The sequence below is a fragment of the Stegostoma tigrinum genome, chromosome 17 (genome assembly GCF_030684315.1).
Source record: "Stegostoma tigrinum isolate sSteTig4 chromosome 17, sSteTig4.hap1, whole genome shotgun sequence".
Classification (NCBI taxonomy): domain Eukaryota; kingdom Metazoa; phylum Chordata; class Chondrichthyes; order Orectolobiformes; family Stegostomatidae; genus Stegostoma; species Stegostoma tigrinum.
In genome coordinates this window covers 15,779,894-15,794,624 of record NC_081370.1, presented here as the reverse complement: position 1 = coordinate 15,794,624, position 14,731 = coordinate 15,779,894, and the positions used below count along the sequence as shown (strand labels likewise).

At 38.2% G+C, this 14,731-nt stretch overlaps 1 protein-coding gene across 1 annotated transcript in view; it reads right to left on the bottom strand.

Annotated features, from left to right (window-relative positions):
• Positions 1 to 14,731, bottom strand: part of LOC125459486 (anoctamin-9-like) — a 170,566-nt gene that overhangs the window by 154,477 nt on the left and 1,358 nt on the right. The window contains exons 2-5 of the mRNA XM_059652224.1: positions 11,514 to 11,650; positions 8,098 to 8,147; positions 4,318 to 4,376; positions 1,423 to 1,511 (exon numbers count right to left, since the gene is read on the bottom strand). Of these exons, the coding sequence (XP_059508207.1) occupies positions 1,423 to 1,511; positions 4,318 to 4,376; positions 8,098 to 8,147; positions 11,514 to 11,650 (335 nt within the window). The remainder of the gene's footprint in view (positions 1 to 1,422; positions 1,512 to 4,317; positions 4,377 to 8,097; positions 8,148 to 11,513; positions 11,651 to 14,731) is intronic.

Here is a 14,731-nt window from a genome sequence, read left to right as displayed (position 1 = left end):
GGCAAGGTCAACAATTGGGAATAGTAGAGGCACTAAGGGATAGAATTGTGTGGATTGGTCATGTTTGCAAGCAGGCTACAGAACAGGATCTCTGTGGTGAGCAAAGTGAAAGGGAAGCCTGCAGTATTAAATCATAATATTTCTTGAACTATGTTGAAGTGAAACAGTGCTAACTAACTCAAGGTTAAGCAGGGACTTATTGTAAATTATTCTGCTATTTTGAATCTTTGAGCTTGAACTTCTGATGCCAGAATCACCTTAACTAATATCAATGTCAGCATTTTGTCAGGAGCATGTGCACACTTGCTGTTAATCGTATTGGAAATGTACTTCCCAAGTTACGTGCTTGAACTGCTCAAATTCTGAACCTTGTGTGTCAGCTTTGCTTCAAAATTCTATTTATATTGTCAGATACATACATACTCAATTGAACGCAGTTTGGGGTCTCTCTGCCTGTCATTCTGAATGCTCTGTAGGCTTTGTAACAACTGACATTGTGTTAAAGTAACAATTCCCTAACTTATTTTCTCAGTTATTTGACAGCTTTTTTATTGGATATTCTTTGGTCCCATTGTACAATCGAGTCAATTGGTAGCTCCTTTCTGACTTCCCTTAACAGTGTAAGATAAAACATACAACTGTAATGTTTGCACACCTTCCTAGATTCTTGCATACATTGTGACTTTTAAATAGCAATGTAAACATTTTTGTTATTTCCACTATACTTTCATTCACCATAGAATCTTCCTTTTTCTGAATTGTCTAGTTTCCACTTAATTGACTTTTTTATTTTCAATTAGTTTATAAAATTCTTTATTCCTTACACTACCTGCATAATTCTATTTGATTCCTTCTAACCTTTTCAATGCTTTCCAAAATTGTCTACATTTTTCTTGATTGTTTTAAGAAATATGTTAATTGTATTTCTCTTTTATAAATATTGCTTTCAATTCCTTTACCTATGGAACTTTCACCTATGTCCTTTTAATCTTAAAGCAGTATATGGTTTTGTGCTCAAACCACCTCAACTGAACATTCAACACTATGATGCTCCTCTTGACATTTCTGCACACATAATTTTTTGCTATCTAACTGTTTTATATTTTATATTTATTTATATTTCAATTAACATATTACTTCCTTTATTTCCTATTGATCTTTATTGGCTCTGATATCCCCATGTTGCCAATAAATGTGAACTTTTACCTTTGGTTTTTCAATCACCTCACGAGTCTCAGTCATGTTCTACCACTGTATCATTCAATTTTCTTTGTGAATATTTAATGTCCCCTTATGCTCATGCTTCCAGAAATAATTAACGTATACTGTAATTGTTGTGTGCCACCTGCCTGCTCCCCCCCCATTCCCAATGCAGTTTTTAGTGTAATTATATGATTTGATCACACCAGATTACAATATCACCTTATCTCATTGATTGGTTGTGCATCTAACAAACATTTCCAATTAGCCCAGTTATGCAGAAATGGGTGTTCTTCGTTCCAAATTTTTTTCTAGAACAAAAAGAAATCAGGTAGAATCAGTTATTGCTCTTTCTTAAATATTTAGTATTATATAACATAAGGAATTGTTTTTAAAGTAGAGTTGATTTCTTTCTGTGAATTACTGATCACAGTATTCCAATTAACCCATGCATTGGGCTTAAATAAATACATGCATAACTTAGATTATAAACATTACAATTAATATAATAAATTTAAATAGAGATTTTCACCACCCTTACATAAAGCACCTTTATTGTTTTAAAGAATCACAGATTATACATAGGATGGGTGGCCACATCATAGCTTACCAAGGAAATAGTTTTAGATAGTATTAGATCCAAGGGAGAGACATAGAAATTGAACAAGAATTTTTTTTAAAAATTGAGGACTAGAAGCTGTTTAGAATTCAGCAAAGGAGGACAAAGGGTTAAGAAAGAGAAAATAGAGTACAAGAATAAGTTTGTGGGGAACATAAAGATTATAAGTGTGTGAACAGAAAAAGATTGGTGAAGACAAATATAGGTCTCTTACAGTCAGACACAGGGGAGTTACAATGGGAACAAACAAACAGCTAACCAATTAAATACATAGATAACAAAGTGTAGAGCTGAATGAACACAGCAAGCCAGGCAGCATGAGAGGAACAGGAAAGCTGACGTTTCGGGTCTGGACCCTCCTTCAGAAATGGGGAGGGGAAGCAGGCCCATATTCAACGCATCATTCTCCGCCACTTCTGCCACCTGCAATCTGACTCCTCCCCACTCTTATCTGCTTTCCAGAGAGACCACTCTCTCCGTGACTCCCTTGTCCACTGCACACTCCCCACCAGCCCCACCACACTTTTCTTTGCAACCGCAGGAAGTCCTACACCTGTCCCTACACCTCCCCCCTCACCTCCATCCCAGGCCCCAAGAAAACCTTCCACATTAAAAAGATGTTCACCGTACATCTGCTAATGTGGTATATTGTATCCGCTGTTCCTGATGTGACCTCCTCTACATTGGAGAAACCAAGCGGCAGCTTGGAGACCGCTTTGTGAAGCACCTACGCTCAGCTCATGACAAATGACAACATCTGCCAATCGCGAACCACTTCAACTGCCCCTCCCACTCCTCAGGCGACATGTCCATCCTGGGCCTCCTCCAGTGCCACAATGATGTCACCCGAAGGCTGGAGGAACAGCACCTCATATTCTGTTTGGGAACCCCGCAGCCCAATGGGCTCAATGTGGACTTCCCAAGCTTCAAAATCTCCCCAGCCCCGACCTCATCCCAAGACCAGACCCTCTCGTCCCCGGCTCCTTGATCTGCCTGTCTTTTCTCCCACCTATCCGCTCCTCCCACCTCACCGACCAACCCCCATCCCCACTTCCTATCTACCAGCCTCATCCCTACCTCGTTGACCTGTCCGTCTTGCCTCCCACCTACCCACCACTCCCGCTTCACTGACCAACCCCCATCCCAACTCCCTAACTACACTCACCTTTACTGGCTTCATCCCCACTTCCTTGACCTGTCTGTCTTCTCTCTACCTATCCACTCCTCTATCCACCTTCTATCATCACTTCCCCCTCTCATTATTTATTTCAGAGTCGCCTTCTCCTCCCCCATTTCTGAAGAAGGGTCCCGACCTGAAACGTCAACTTTCCTGCTCCTCTGATGCTGCCTGGCCTGCTATGTTCCTCCAGCACTACATTATGTATTTCCATATCTTCAGCAGCCTTTTCGTCAACAGGTCACCAAATGCTCTGTCATTCCTGTGAGAATGCAGCAAAACCCCTTGCAAAGGAAAATTCAGCAACTCAGCACAATACTTCCAAAAATACTTTGACAAACTTGGCAATAGCAGTAGTTAGTAAAGATCACCTTATCTGCAAGTTGGGTATCTAGCCCTTTAAACAGCATTCATCTGGTGTGCCTCTTCCAGCTGAATACATATTTTAAGAGTTGATGGCATATGTGTTCAGTAGATCAACATCTGATCAGTTGGAACAGTGTTCTAAAATAATGATCTGGCTAGTTGGGATGCTTCTGGTGTCGGCACAGCTAATACTTGCTAGTGCCCTTACAACGGCACACCTCATATGTATTATGCTCTTAGCACTGTGAAGATTGTGGCAAAGTCCAGTACATGCCATTGATAGAGCATCTGGCTTCTGCAGCATGATGGAACCAAACTTCTAGCTCAGCATAACTGCCAGTTCAGAATAATGCCTTAATTACATAGCCATTGCCCAGCAATGGAGTTTACCTCATCTCTGATTCCTTGGTGATAATTATTCCTGTTTATTTCAATTGTTTTATATGTAGTGAGACCATTTTGCCACATTCTTGATTTACATCTATTTGTCATTTACCAAGCACCATCTTCAATATACACTTCCTCCTTTTCAAGTACCATTACTGCAATAAAATAAGTTTTGGTAATCTAAAGTCCAAGATGCATAATACTGGTGATAATTTCTTGGTTCTAACAAGTCTCCTAACTCTTTTCATTAGTGGTGCATGCAAAATGCATTTCTGGCTAAAAGTTTTGTTGTAGGGCAGGTATATTGGACACAAATGTAACTGGAGCAATGCATATTCTTTCAACATCGTATTCTGTTTCTGGTTGACTTTATTAAGATGAAATTACAAACTATAAGTTTCTGCAGCAGTATAGAATGGCACCATTATTTTCCTGAATTCTAAGCCTAATAAATTACCATGAAAATTCCATCATATAAAAGGTTTCTTCTTTAAATGTTAAATAATTTAATTCTTTCGGATGTTTAACCAAAAAAAATTGTTTTAACAATACAAGCATCAGTATTTACCTCATGAAGTGGGAAGGCTGTTTCAAATGTCTTATTGCTTAGAAATTCATGAAGACCTCCTGTTTTATGGAAAGATAATGTATTTATGTCCAAGCAATGCAAAAGGAAACAGCTTCAATCATGCAAAGAGGAACCCTTGTGACCATGTAACCACTTTCAGTCCATAAATCATGTTTATCTCAAAATTCCCTGCATTCATCTTACCTGCAAATGGATATTCTATCATTGAAAATCATAGCTAGAGTACCTTTACCTATTGTAGGGCACAAGTAGTTGGGAAAAATAAATAGTTATGGAATGAATTTTAATAGCTTGTTGGTTGTATTAGATGAAGAAAACGGGAAGGCATAAAGTTTTAAAATGTTTGAGTCCACAGTAATAAGTTGAAGAAGGACTTGGTATTTTTGAATTTCCATTTAAGTGCAATTGGTTGAATTTTCTCAGATGGTCGGAAGGCAGTAAACTTGGCAATATTCCAGGGAAGATGTCAGGATTTCTTGGAATGAATGGAATTAATCTAGCAGGCTTCAGCATAGTCCTTAAGTATTTTTTTATTCATTTCCCATTGCCACAGACAGTGTATGTGGAAATTGCTCCCACTGCAACTACATTTAGGTGATAAGAAAGAAATATTTATTCTTTTTCAAACTTCTGAGAAAATTTGTCTTCTGTCTGTTCTTGTGAGTCACAGCACTCCAAAGAGAGTTAAAATGCTTCCTACTTTTAAACACATCTTGTCAGCCACGATCAAATGGCAGAGCAGATTTGACGGGTCTATTAGACAAATTCTGCTCCTGTACCTTATGATCTTGTAGCCAAGTGAGAAGTAGAGAAAAAAGGGAACCATCCTACTATGTCTCCCTTGACTGTAATGGATTGGAGTCATGTCTGTAATAGAAAATATGAGACAATGGATAAATTGGAAGCAAGAAGTGGAACAGTGAACCCTTGTTTCACTGTGTTAAGTACATAAAATAGCCAAAATCAATTGTGATGCCTGATTTATGTATATATGTGTATATATTAGAGATTGTTTTCAATATGACAGCATAGGTTACTTTTGCGAGGGGCCTTAAAATATCAATGTCTTTCTGAAACCATGACGCAATTCATGAGATGGCAAGCAGCAGGGAACCTCTCCAATGTTAATGGAAGGTGGTTTGTCCTGTGCTAGAATTATGACAGGAGTATAAACGTTAAGAGACAGTCATTTGCTTCTAATTTAGAATAACTAAGGATTGATTTTGGCATAGGAAACGCATAGATTGGAAGTTTTTGAGCAGTTTGGAGAATACATAACTGGAAAGTGAGGGACAATATTCTTTCTCTTCTAGAAAGAAGTATAGAATGGCTCAGGAAAAAAGTTACAGCAGTAGGAAGTTAATTTGAGTAACGTCCAGGCCACCAGTAGTTAGTTAGAAATCAGCAGTTTGTTAAAACACTGAGAAGGTCTGAGCCCCCAGTTTTGCATATTTATGTAAGAAGATTTCATTAGTTCTCAGGACAGAACTTGGAAGAATCAGCTGAGTCAAACAAAAAGCTGAAACAGAGGGGTAATGTCTCTAAATCTGAAACTATAGTGTGATGTTTTTGGGGAACAGATGTAAACTTGGCTTTTCTGTGTGGTTTGAATTATTTGAAACTGTATATTTAGATAGCTTGGTTCGTTTTATTTAATCATTTTGCTTTTATGTAATAAATTGTGATTTATTGCCAAAGAAAATCTACACCTTCGTATGATTCTGTTTCAGTAAATGACCATCACATTAAAATTTTAAAATAGAATCTATCAAGCTAGCTTTAATTCTGGGATCTGACTTTTCCAACAGCAATATGAAGAACACTAGAAGAATACAAGGTTTTCATCCATGTTGCTTTCACTAGTCAGGGCTAGTCATATAAAGACAGGCTGTTGACATTATACATATATATAAATGATGTAGATGAGAATGTGGGGATACAAGAACTAAATTTGTGGATAACATGAAGATTGACCAGGTGATTAATAACGAGGAAGGTCTTAGGTTACAGGAAAATATAAATGGATTTGTCAGATGGGCCAATCAGTGGCAGTTGGAATTTAATCCTGAGAAGTATGAGATGATGCACTTTAGTTACAGTAACAAGAAAGGGAGTACTCAAGGCCAGGACACTAGGAGCTGCACACTGAGGAAAACAGAGATTTTGGGATGCTTATCCAAAGATCCCTGAAGGTGGCAGGACGGGTTAATAGAGAAGTTAAGAAGTCATATGGAACACTTGCCTTTATCAGTCATGGCATAGATAATAAGAGCAGGGAGATTATGCTGGAGCTAGAGCCGGAGTACCGTGTGCATTTCTGGTCACTTCACAGCAGGAAGAATGTGATTGCACTGCAGGAGGTGCAGAGAAGGTTCACCAGGATGTTGCCTAGGATGGAACATTTTAGCGTGAAGACACGCTGGATAGATCCATGTTGTTTTCTGTAAAGCAGAAAGGCTGAGAGGGACCGGATAGAAGTATGTAAGGGCATCAACATGGTGACAGGAAGCAGCTGTTCCCCTTAGTTGAAGGACCAATAAAAAGGGGCCATTATTTTAAGGTGAAGGGCATCAACATGGTGACAGGAACCAGCTGTTCCCCTTAGTTGAAGGATCAACAAAAAGGGGCCATTATTTTAAGGTGAAGGGCAGAAAGTCCAGTGGGGATTTGAGGAAAATATTTTTCATGCGGAGAGTGTTGAGTATTTGAAATGCACTGCCTGGGATGTGGCGGAGATTGGAAACCTCATAGCTTTTAAAAGGTACATGCATTAGTACTTTAAATGACATAACATTCATGGAAATGGGCCAAGTGCGAGAAAGTGGAATTACTGTAGGTAGGTCAATGCAGACTTGATATATGAAAGGCTGTATAACTCTATGATTTGAACATCAGTAGGTTAAAGCTAGGATTATAAAGAATAAAAAAATGCAGTTTATAATTAGAAATGTGAAAAACCTAAGTGAATTTTTGTCTTCAAGTAAGTGAATGATTGCTCGCTCAGAAGAATGAAGGTTATGCAGACTGAGGGCAAATGACTTAAATTAGATTGAGGATTGGAATTGAAGAGTGGAACCAACAAAAAAACAGAGGCCAGGGTTTTAAGGTTACTAGTAGCAATTAGTAGCATTGAAAAAGGAACATAAAAGAAGTTAAAGAAGGGTCCTAGGATATCCGTAAGTTAACTGGAAATGGAGGTTAACTAACTTTAGCACAGATAGTAAATACTGACATTACAGGAAATTAAACAGATCTGAACATAACTTAGTGAAAAGTGGCATGATATGCAACTCAAGCTGACTGAAAGCTTTAGTAGATAATCAATGTGTTGAAAAATATATCATTAAAGTCTTCAAGTGCAGAATTCTAGATATCCATATTGTAGATAGGAAGATCATTGGTCATAGAAAAGGCCCACTGTCAAGTGCATTGGCATATAGGGATCAAGGTCAACATTAAACTTTAAAAAGTACAATTTCTCTGCATTCTGTCCAATTGCTGGAGCATTTGGGTAGTTTCAAATAACTGCATATAACCAATGCTTTCTGTGCAGTGTCTTGTAAGCTATACAAAAAGTACCTTAGAAGTGTCAGTGAACTGGAAACATTGTTTCTCTCTCCACAAAAGCTGACAGACCCACTGAGTTTCTACAGGATATTCTGTTTTTATATTACATTAAAAATCTATTTCTGTTAAATGCAAATGATCATGTTTGTAACACAGATTGTCTCCATTTTTGATTGAATTATATATTCTTACCACAATTTGGGACAGTTGTCCTCTGAAGAATAAAGTTGATAATTCGAATTCTGAAATAAATACAAAATTAAAACATTATCTTCAGCTACACAAGTGAGTCTTTACTTTTTCTTTGACTGTACAATACATACAGTTTGTGTAGTTAAAACAGAAAGTAACCGATTTCATTCTTTCCATTATAACCCAATAAATTGCTCCTTTTAGACAACTGTGCCAGTGGCCATTGGGTGCAAATAACACATATTATCAGACACCAAACCAGTGGGGAAATGCCTGTCATTTAGATAATGCATATTCAGTGCAATAACTCAGCATTCAATTTAAACAAATGTTAGAGGGCGGATTTGATGTTAGGGTTACAGGAATCTGCTTCTTCTGCACAAATGCTGCCAGGCATGCTGAGTTTCTCCACTAATTTCTGTTTTTGCTTCTGATGTTAACCACATTGAGACATCTTTCTGGAACAAAAATATTTTAGACGTATGATATGCAACAGTATTTTAGAGGAAAGTTGAATCATCACATGCTAAAATAAATGGAGGCTTTCTGAAAGTTAGGAGGCTAGGAAAACGGTTTAAAAACAATGATCTTATATTTTAAAAAAAGCACCGATAAACAGAAAAGTAAAGAAAATGGCAAAGACCATAGACAAATAATGGAAAAAAGGTAAAATACACAATGATTACTGCTATCAGCTAAACATATCAACATGGAAGAAAAGTGGTGCTAGAATTTCTTTTGTAAAAAGATAAATTAAAACCAGTTTTTAAAAAGAAACAAAAACATGAAAATTTGTACCAAGAAATAAGAAATGAAATCTTTAAGTGTACAAAAACAAGTTGAACAAAAAAACATTGAATCCAGGAGATACACAAGTTCCCATTATCTCTGATACAAAAGGAATCAAGTAATGTTATACAAGTTATTAGTCAGCAGTTAGATCATCACAGCTGATTCTGTGATAACAAAATAATAAACAGGTGTTTGAGAAGCTCATTCCACTCTACAAGTCTGCCCTGACTTCAACAAGATCATGTTCTACCTGTCCCAGGCCTCAACTCCTATTTCATGCCAGCTCATCATAGCCCTCAACTTCCTGATATTTCAAAAATCTAGCAACCTCCTGTGAAGACTGCATCTTCCAATTTTTCCTATTTATGATTGTGGACTTTAATGGAAAAAGAGGACTGTTTTAAAACCAAAGATTGTGGAAGGAATGGCTGCACTTTAATAAACAGACCTGGAACTCATTGTGAGTTATGTTTACGTTGTTACTTTGCAAGCAGTGGGAAAGGAAAGAGAAGATGCCATGGCACCCGTGTTTATAAGAAGAGTGAGATTAGTTTTGCAACAGATCGCTGATTGGTTTTGTGCAATTGTGAACAGTTGTGGGTATCAAATGACAACTATTCTCTGACTGACTCCTAGATTTGGGTGATTCCAATAGAGGAAGAAAAGCCTCTAGGCTGCTGAAGAAATAGCTTCTGTGTTTTTATCTATAAAGTAACTAAAGCCCAAAGAATGTCAGTTATCTTCTTCCATCAGTTGCTGTAAGATATTATCTTTAACCAAAAATTCAAAGATTTTACAGTTAATGCACCAACTATCCTGTGCTTCATGTGAACAAATGAAATAATCCAGAAAGGAGACTGAAGAATAGAAGATCTTTGGAAGCAAAAGGAACATCTTAAGACACATCAAATCTTATGGACTGATGCTATTGAATTGTGTTTCTCCAGTATTTTCATTCCACCCACAACACCAATGCTTTTTCTTTATTTTTCCATAGATGTCTGTATATGCAGTGCTTTTAAAACGGGTTTGAGTCTCAATCGGTAATGTTAAATGTTCACAACATTTGTTTTGCACGTGGTTAGTGAAATAATTCCATGAACACCAGTATCCCATCACCAACTCACCCTTTATTTAAAATGCATAATACATGACACTGACCCAGCTAGCACAGAGCCGGATCTTTGAGTGAGGAGAACCCCTCTCACCTCTACTTATATCTGTCAGCCAGGACTCCCTGTTTGGATCAGGTTAACAACTCTAAACAGCGAACTCATATTCAATGAGATCCACCTGGCTGACATTGTTCCAATCACTACATCCCTCCAAAATCGCGGGATGTAGACTGGTTATTTTTCTTGCAGCTTCTCCTGGAGCGTTTTCACACCAGATCTGGTTCCTCCTGACCATATTGTTTCTCTTGTGTGTGGAGCGCCATGGCCAAATTCATCTTCTTCTTCAGGCATTACTGCATCAAGGCTGCAATATTTGCCGTGTCCATCTAATCCTAAGGTTTCTTAAATGGCAAGCAGAGGGGGAGAACATTTGGACATTGCATCTCACTTAGGGTTCAACCGAAATCGCGTGCCTCCGCCAGTTGTCTTAACCTTGCCAAAAATCGTGATATGGATTCGCCTGGTTCTTGAACTGTCGAGTAAAACCTTAAGTGGACTCATTAATCCCAAATCTCTGTTTTGTGTTAACCAATCCTCAATATTTGCTAATACACTACGAACAATATGGCAAGCTCCTATTTTGTGTAGTAATGTTTCATGATGAACACTATTTTTCTAATCAACTTGTTCAGAGATATTCATAGAATTGTAGAATGCCTAAAATGTTGAAGCAGGCCACTTGGCCATCCAATCCACACCGCCCCTCTGAGGAGCATCCTAATCAAATTGTTACACACCTCTGGAGCAGCTGAGACTTGAACATGAGCCTCCTGATCTAGGGACAGGGACACTATCAAAGCGCCACAGGAGGACCCGAGCATTACACACTTTCAAATGGCTGCTGCAAATTCATATACATGGCACCTACTGGTTTCCCGTTCATTATATCCTTGAAGAACTCCATAAAACTTGTCAAATACCATGTTGTCTATGATTGACTGCCTCTATTGAGCTAAAGTTCTTCCTTTGTAGCCTACCTGAATTCTGTAAATGTACAAGTAAACTGCCATCAATTAACAAGCTGCCTGCCACCTATAATTGGCAGATTGTTTTTGGGTGCCAGTTCTTATTAGTTTCCCCTCAAAAAATCACAGTCCCATCACTTATGCAGCCTGAATGTCTTCCTCACCTAATTGGTAAAATCCAGCCCTAGATTTTTGGCTAGCTTTGTGGTCAGAACTAACTGATCTAGTCCAGCAATTCTGTTCAATTTGTTGATGTGTTGAACTCACGAGAATATTTCTACATACTATCAGCAGAGACTGGAATCTAAAATTACTGTACACAATTCTAAAATTTCACATTTAATCAAAATTTAGTTCCAATTTGAATTAAACTAATTATGTCAGAGTGAATTTTGTAACTGCATGTTGAGGAGTTGAACTGAGATCTTTGATAACTCAATAAAAATATAATTACATTAAATGTACTACACTCGATCAATAATACCTTGTTGACTTTGAGATTGTTTCCAATCCAGTATAGCTACATGTTCTCTCAGCAATATTCAAAAGTTGAGTGTACTTTTCAAATATCGTGTCAGGAGCTTGGATTCCAAAGAACTGATTTAAATCATTTTCTTTTTTCTGGAAAGAGAAAACAAAGAACAAAGAACAAAGAAAATTACAGCACAGGAACAGGCCCTTCGGCCATCCAAGCCTGCGCCGATCGAGATCCTCTGTCTAACCTGTCATCTATTTTCTAAGGGTCTGTGTCCATTTTCTCCCTGCCCATCCATGTACCTGTCCAGATATATCTTAAAAGACGCTAACATGTCTGCGTCTACCACCTCCGCTGGCAACGCATTCCAGGCACCCACCACCCTCTGCGTAAAGAGCTTTCCATGCATATCTCCTTTAATCTTTCCTCCTCTCACTCTGAACTCATGACCTCTAGTAACTGAGTCCCCCACTCTGGGAAAAAGCTTCTTGCTATCCACCCTGTCTATACCCTTCATGACTTTGTAGACCTCAATCAGGTCACCCCTCAAACTCCGTCTTTCTAATGAAAATAATCCTAATCTACTCAACCTCTCTTCATAGCTAGCACCCTCCATACCAGGCAACATCCTGGTGAAACTCCTCTGCACCCTTTCCAAAGCGTCCACATCCTGTTGGTGATGCGGCGACCAGAACTGTGCACAGTACTCTAAATGTGGCCGAACCAAAGTCTTATACAACTGTAACATGACCTGCCAACTCTTGTACTCAATACCCCGTCCGATGAAGGAAAGCATGCCGTATGCCTTCTTGACCACCCTATTCACCTGCGTTGCCACCTTCAGCGAACAATGGACTTGAACACCCAGATCTCTCTGTTCATCAATTTTCCCTAGGACTTTTCCATTTACTGTGCAGTTCGCTCTTGAATTAGATCTTCCAAAATGCATCACCTCGCATTTGCCCGGATTGAACTCCATCTGCCATTTATCTACCCAACTCTCCAGTCCATCTACATTCTGCTGTAGCAATCTTGATATTTTGATCTTTAGTTTCAAATTAATCAATTTATATATTTTAGAATTACTAACTTTTCCTTATCTGCAATCACAATGACAATATATTCCCCACATCTCCTTAGCTTTTATTGCTTTTATTGCTATAGTCAAATGATTATCTTCAGGACACCGTAGTATTTTCGGACCTTGTAGTACTTGCTGCACCAGTGTGCTAACTTCTTGTGATTCAGGAAAAAGCACGCCCTGATCCCTCTGTGCTGCACATTTTTAGAATCTCTCAATATAAATAAGTCTTCCTCAAACCAAACACATGACCTCATATTTTCTCACGTAAACTCAATCTGCCACGTCTTTGCACATTTTCCTAACAACACATTAGGATAATTGGTCTAAGTTTCCTGTTTCCTGCTTCCTTTTCTTCTTGAACAGGGATGTCACATTAGCAGTTTTCCAATCTGCTGGAAACCTCCCAGAATATTTTGAGTTTTGAAATATGTTAACGAATGCCACTGCTCCCCTTGCAGTCACTTCTTTTGAAATCTTTCGAATTCAGACCGTTAGGTCTGCTGGCCTTTAGTCCTGTTAGCTGTCAAATACTTTGCTGCTTCATACAGAGACTTTACAACATCTTTGCTGTGTGCCCCACCATGGAAGCTAAAACAAAATATTGGTTTAATGATCTACCATTTCCCTGCTGTTTGTTATCAATTCCCAATTTGCATCTCCAAGGGTGTCATACTTAATTTAGCAACTCTCTTTTTTATATATCCCCCGAAGCTCATGCTGTTTGTTTTATATTTCTTGCCAATTTATTTTTATAATCAGTTTTCTCCTTCTTTTTAGTTTTTTAGTCATCTGCTATTAGTTCTTTAAAAAATTCCAAATGCTCTGACCTACCACTAGTTTTCACTGCTTTGTATGCCTTAGTTTTTCACTGGATAATCTCTTTGACTGTCTTTGCTAATTACTTGTGGTTTATCCTACATTGAATTCTTCTTTGTCACTAGAATAAATTTTTGATGAGCACTATGAAATATCTGGTGACAGGAAACGGCTCATCCAATGACTTTCTCCTTACACTGTTTTCCTAGCCTGCTTTAAACAGCTCTTTCTTCACACTTTGTAATTGCCCTTATGCAAGTTCAGGTCCGCTGGGTGCTCTCCCTCAAACTGAATTTGAAATTCTATTGTGTTATGATTGCTAACCCTCAGAGGATCCTTAACTAAGAGATCTCTTCTTAATCCTACCTCATTACATACTACTACACCTTTCCCTGTTAGGTTCTGCAACATACTACTCTAAAAAGCAATCCCTAATCAGCTATAGAAATTCATCAGTCTGTCACCCTTCCCATCTGAACTATCCAGTTAAAATGCAGATTAAAATCACCCAATACAATTATTGTACCTTTCTTACATATGCTTCCATTATTTCCCAATTTATACTTCACTACAGTGAGCCAATAATAGGGAGCCTATGGACGACTCTCACCAATGGTTTCTTCATTTTTGCCATTCCTTATGTTCACTCAAACTGATTCAGCATTATGATCTATTGCACCTGTATCACTATTCATTACTGCACTGATACTTTGCATCATCAGCAAAGCTATTCCATCTCCCTTTCCTTTTCGTCTATTGAGTTCCTAGTCTTGGTCATGTAGTAAAAACCTCTCTGTATGTACAATTGAGTCATATTCATTTATTTCTGTTGGGGCTGTGAACTCATCTATCTCATTACAAATGCTGTGTGCAGTCAGATAAAGAGTCTGAACTATTACAAAAACTGTAATAATTTTGACAATTATTACTAACTCTGGTTCTAATTTTTCTTCTGTACTCTTCTGCATTAAGTTTCTACCCTTTCCCATCTCACTTTGACTATCATTTACTTCTTCTTATCCTTTACATGTGCTATCTTGTTTCTTTTTGATTTTTTTCAAACTTCTCTTCAACGGAACCGTCCTCCCACAGTTTAGTTCAAAGCCCTATAAGAAACCCACTTATACAATTCACCCAATCACTGGATGAAATGACTCTTCTCCCAACAGAAAAGATCCCTCTTTCTCCAGTACTGGTGCACGATGCGGAACCCATTCTCCCAAGTCTTATCTTTAAGTCATCCATTTGCCTCTCTGATATATCCTTTGGCAATTTGCATGTGGCTCAGATAGTAATCCAGAAATTATTAGCTTTGTGGTACTGTTTT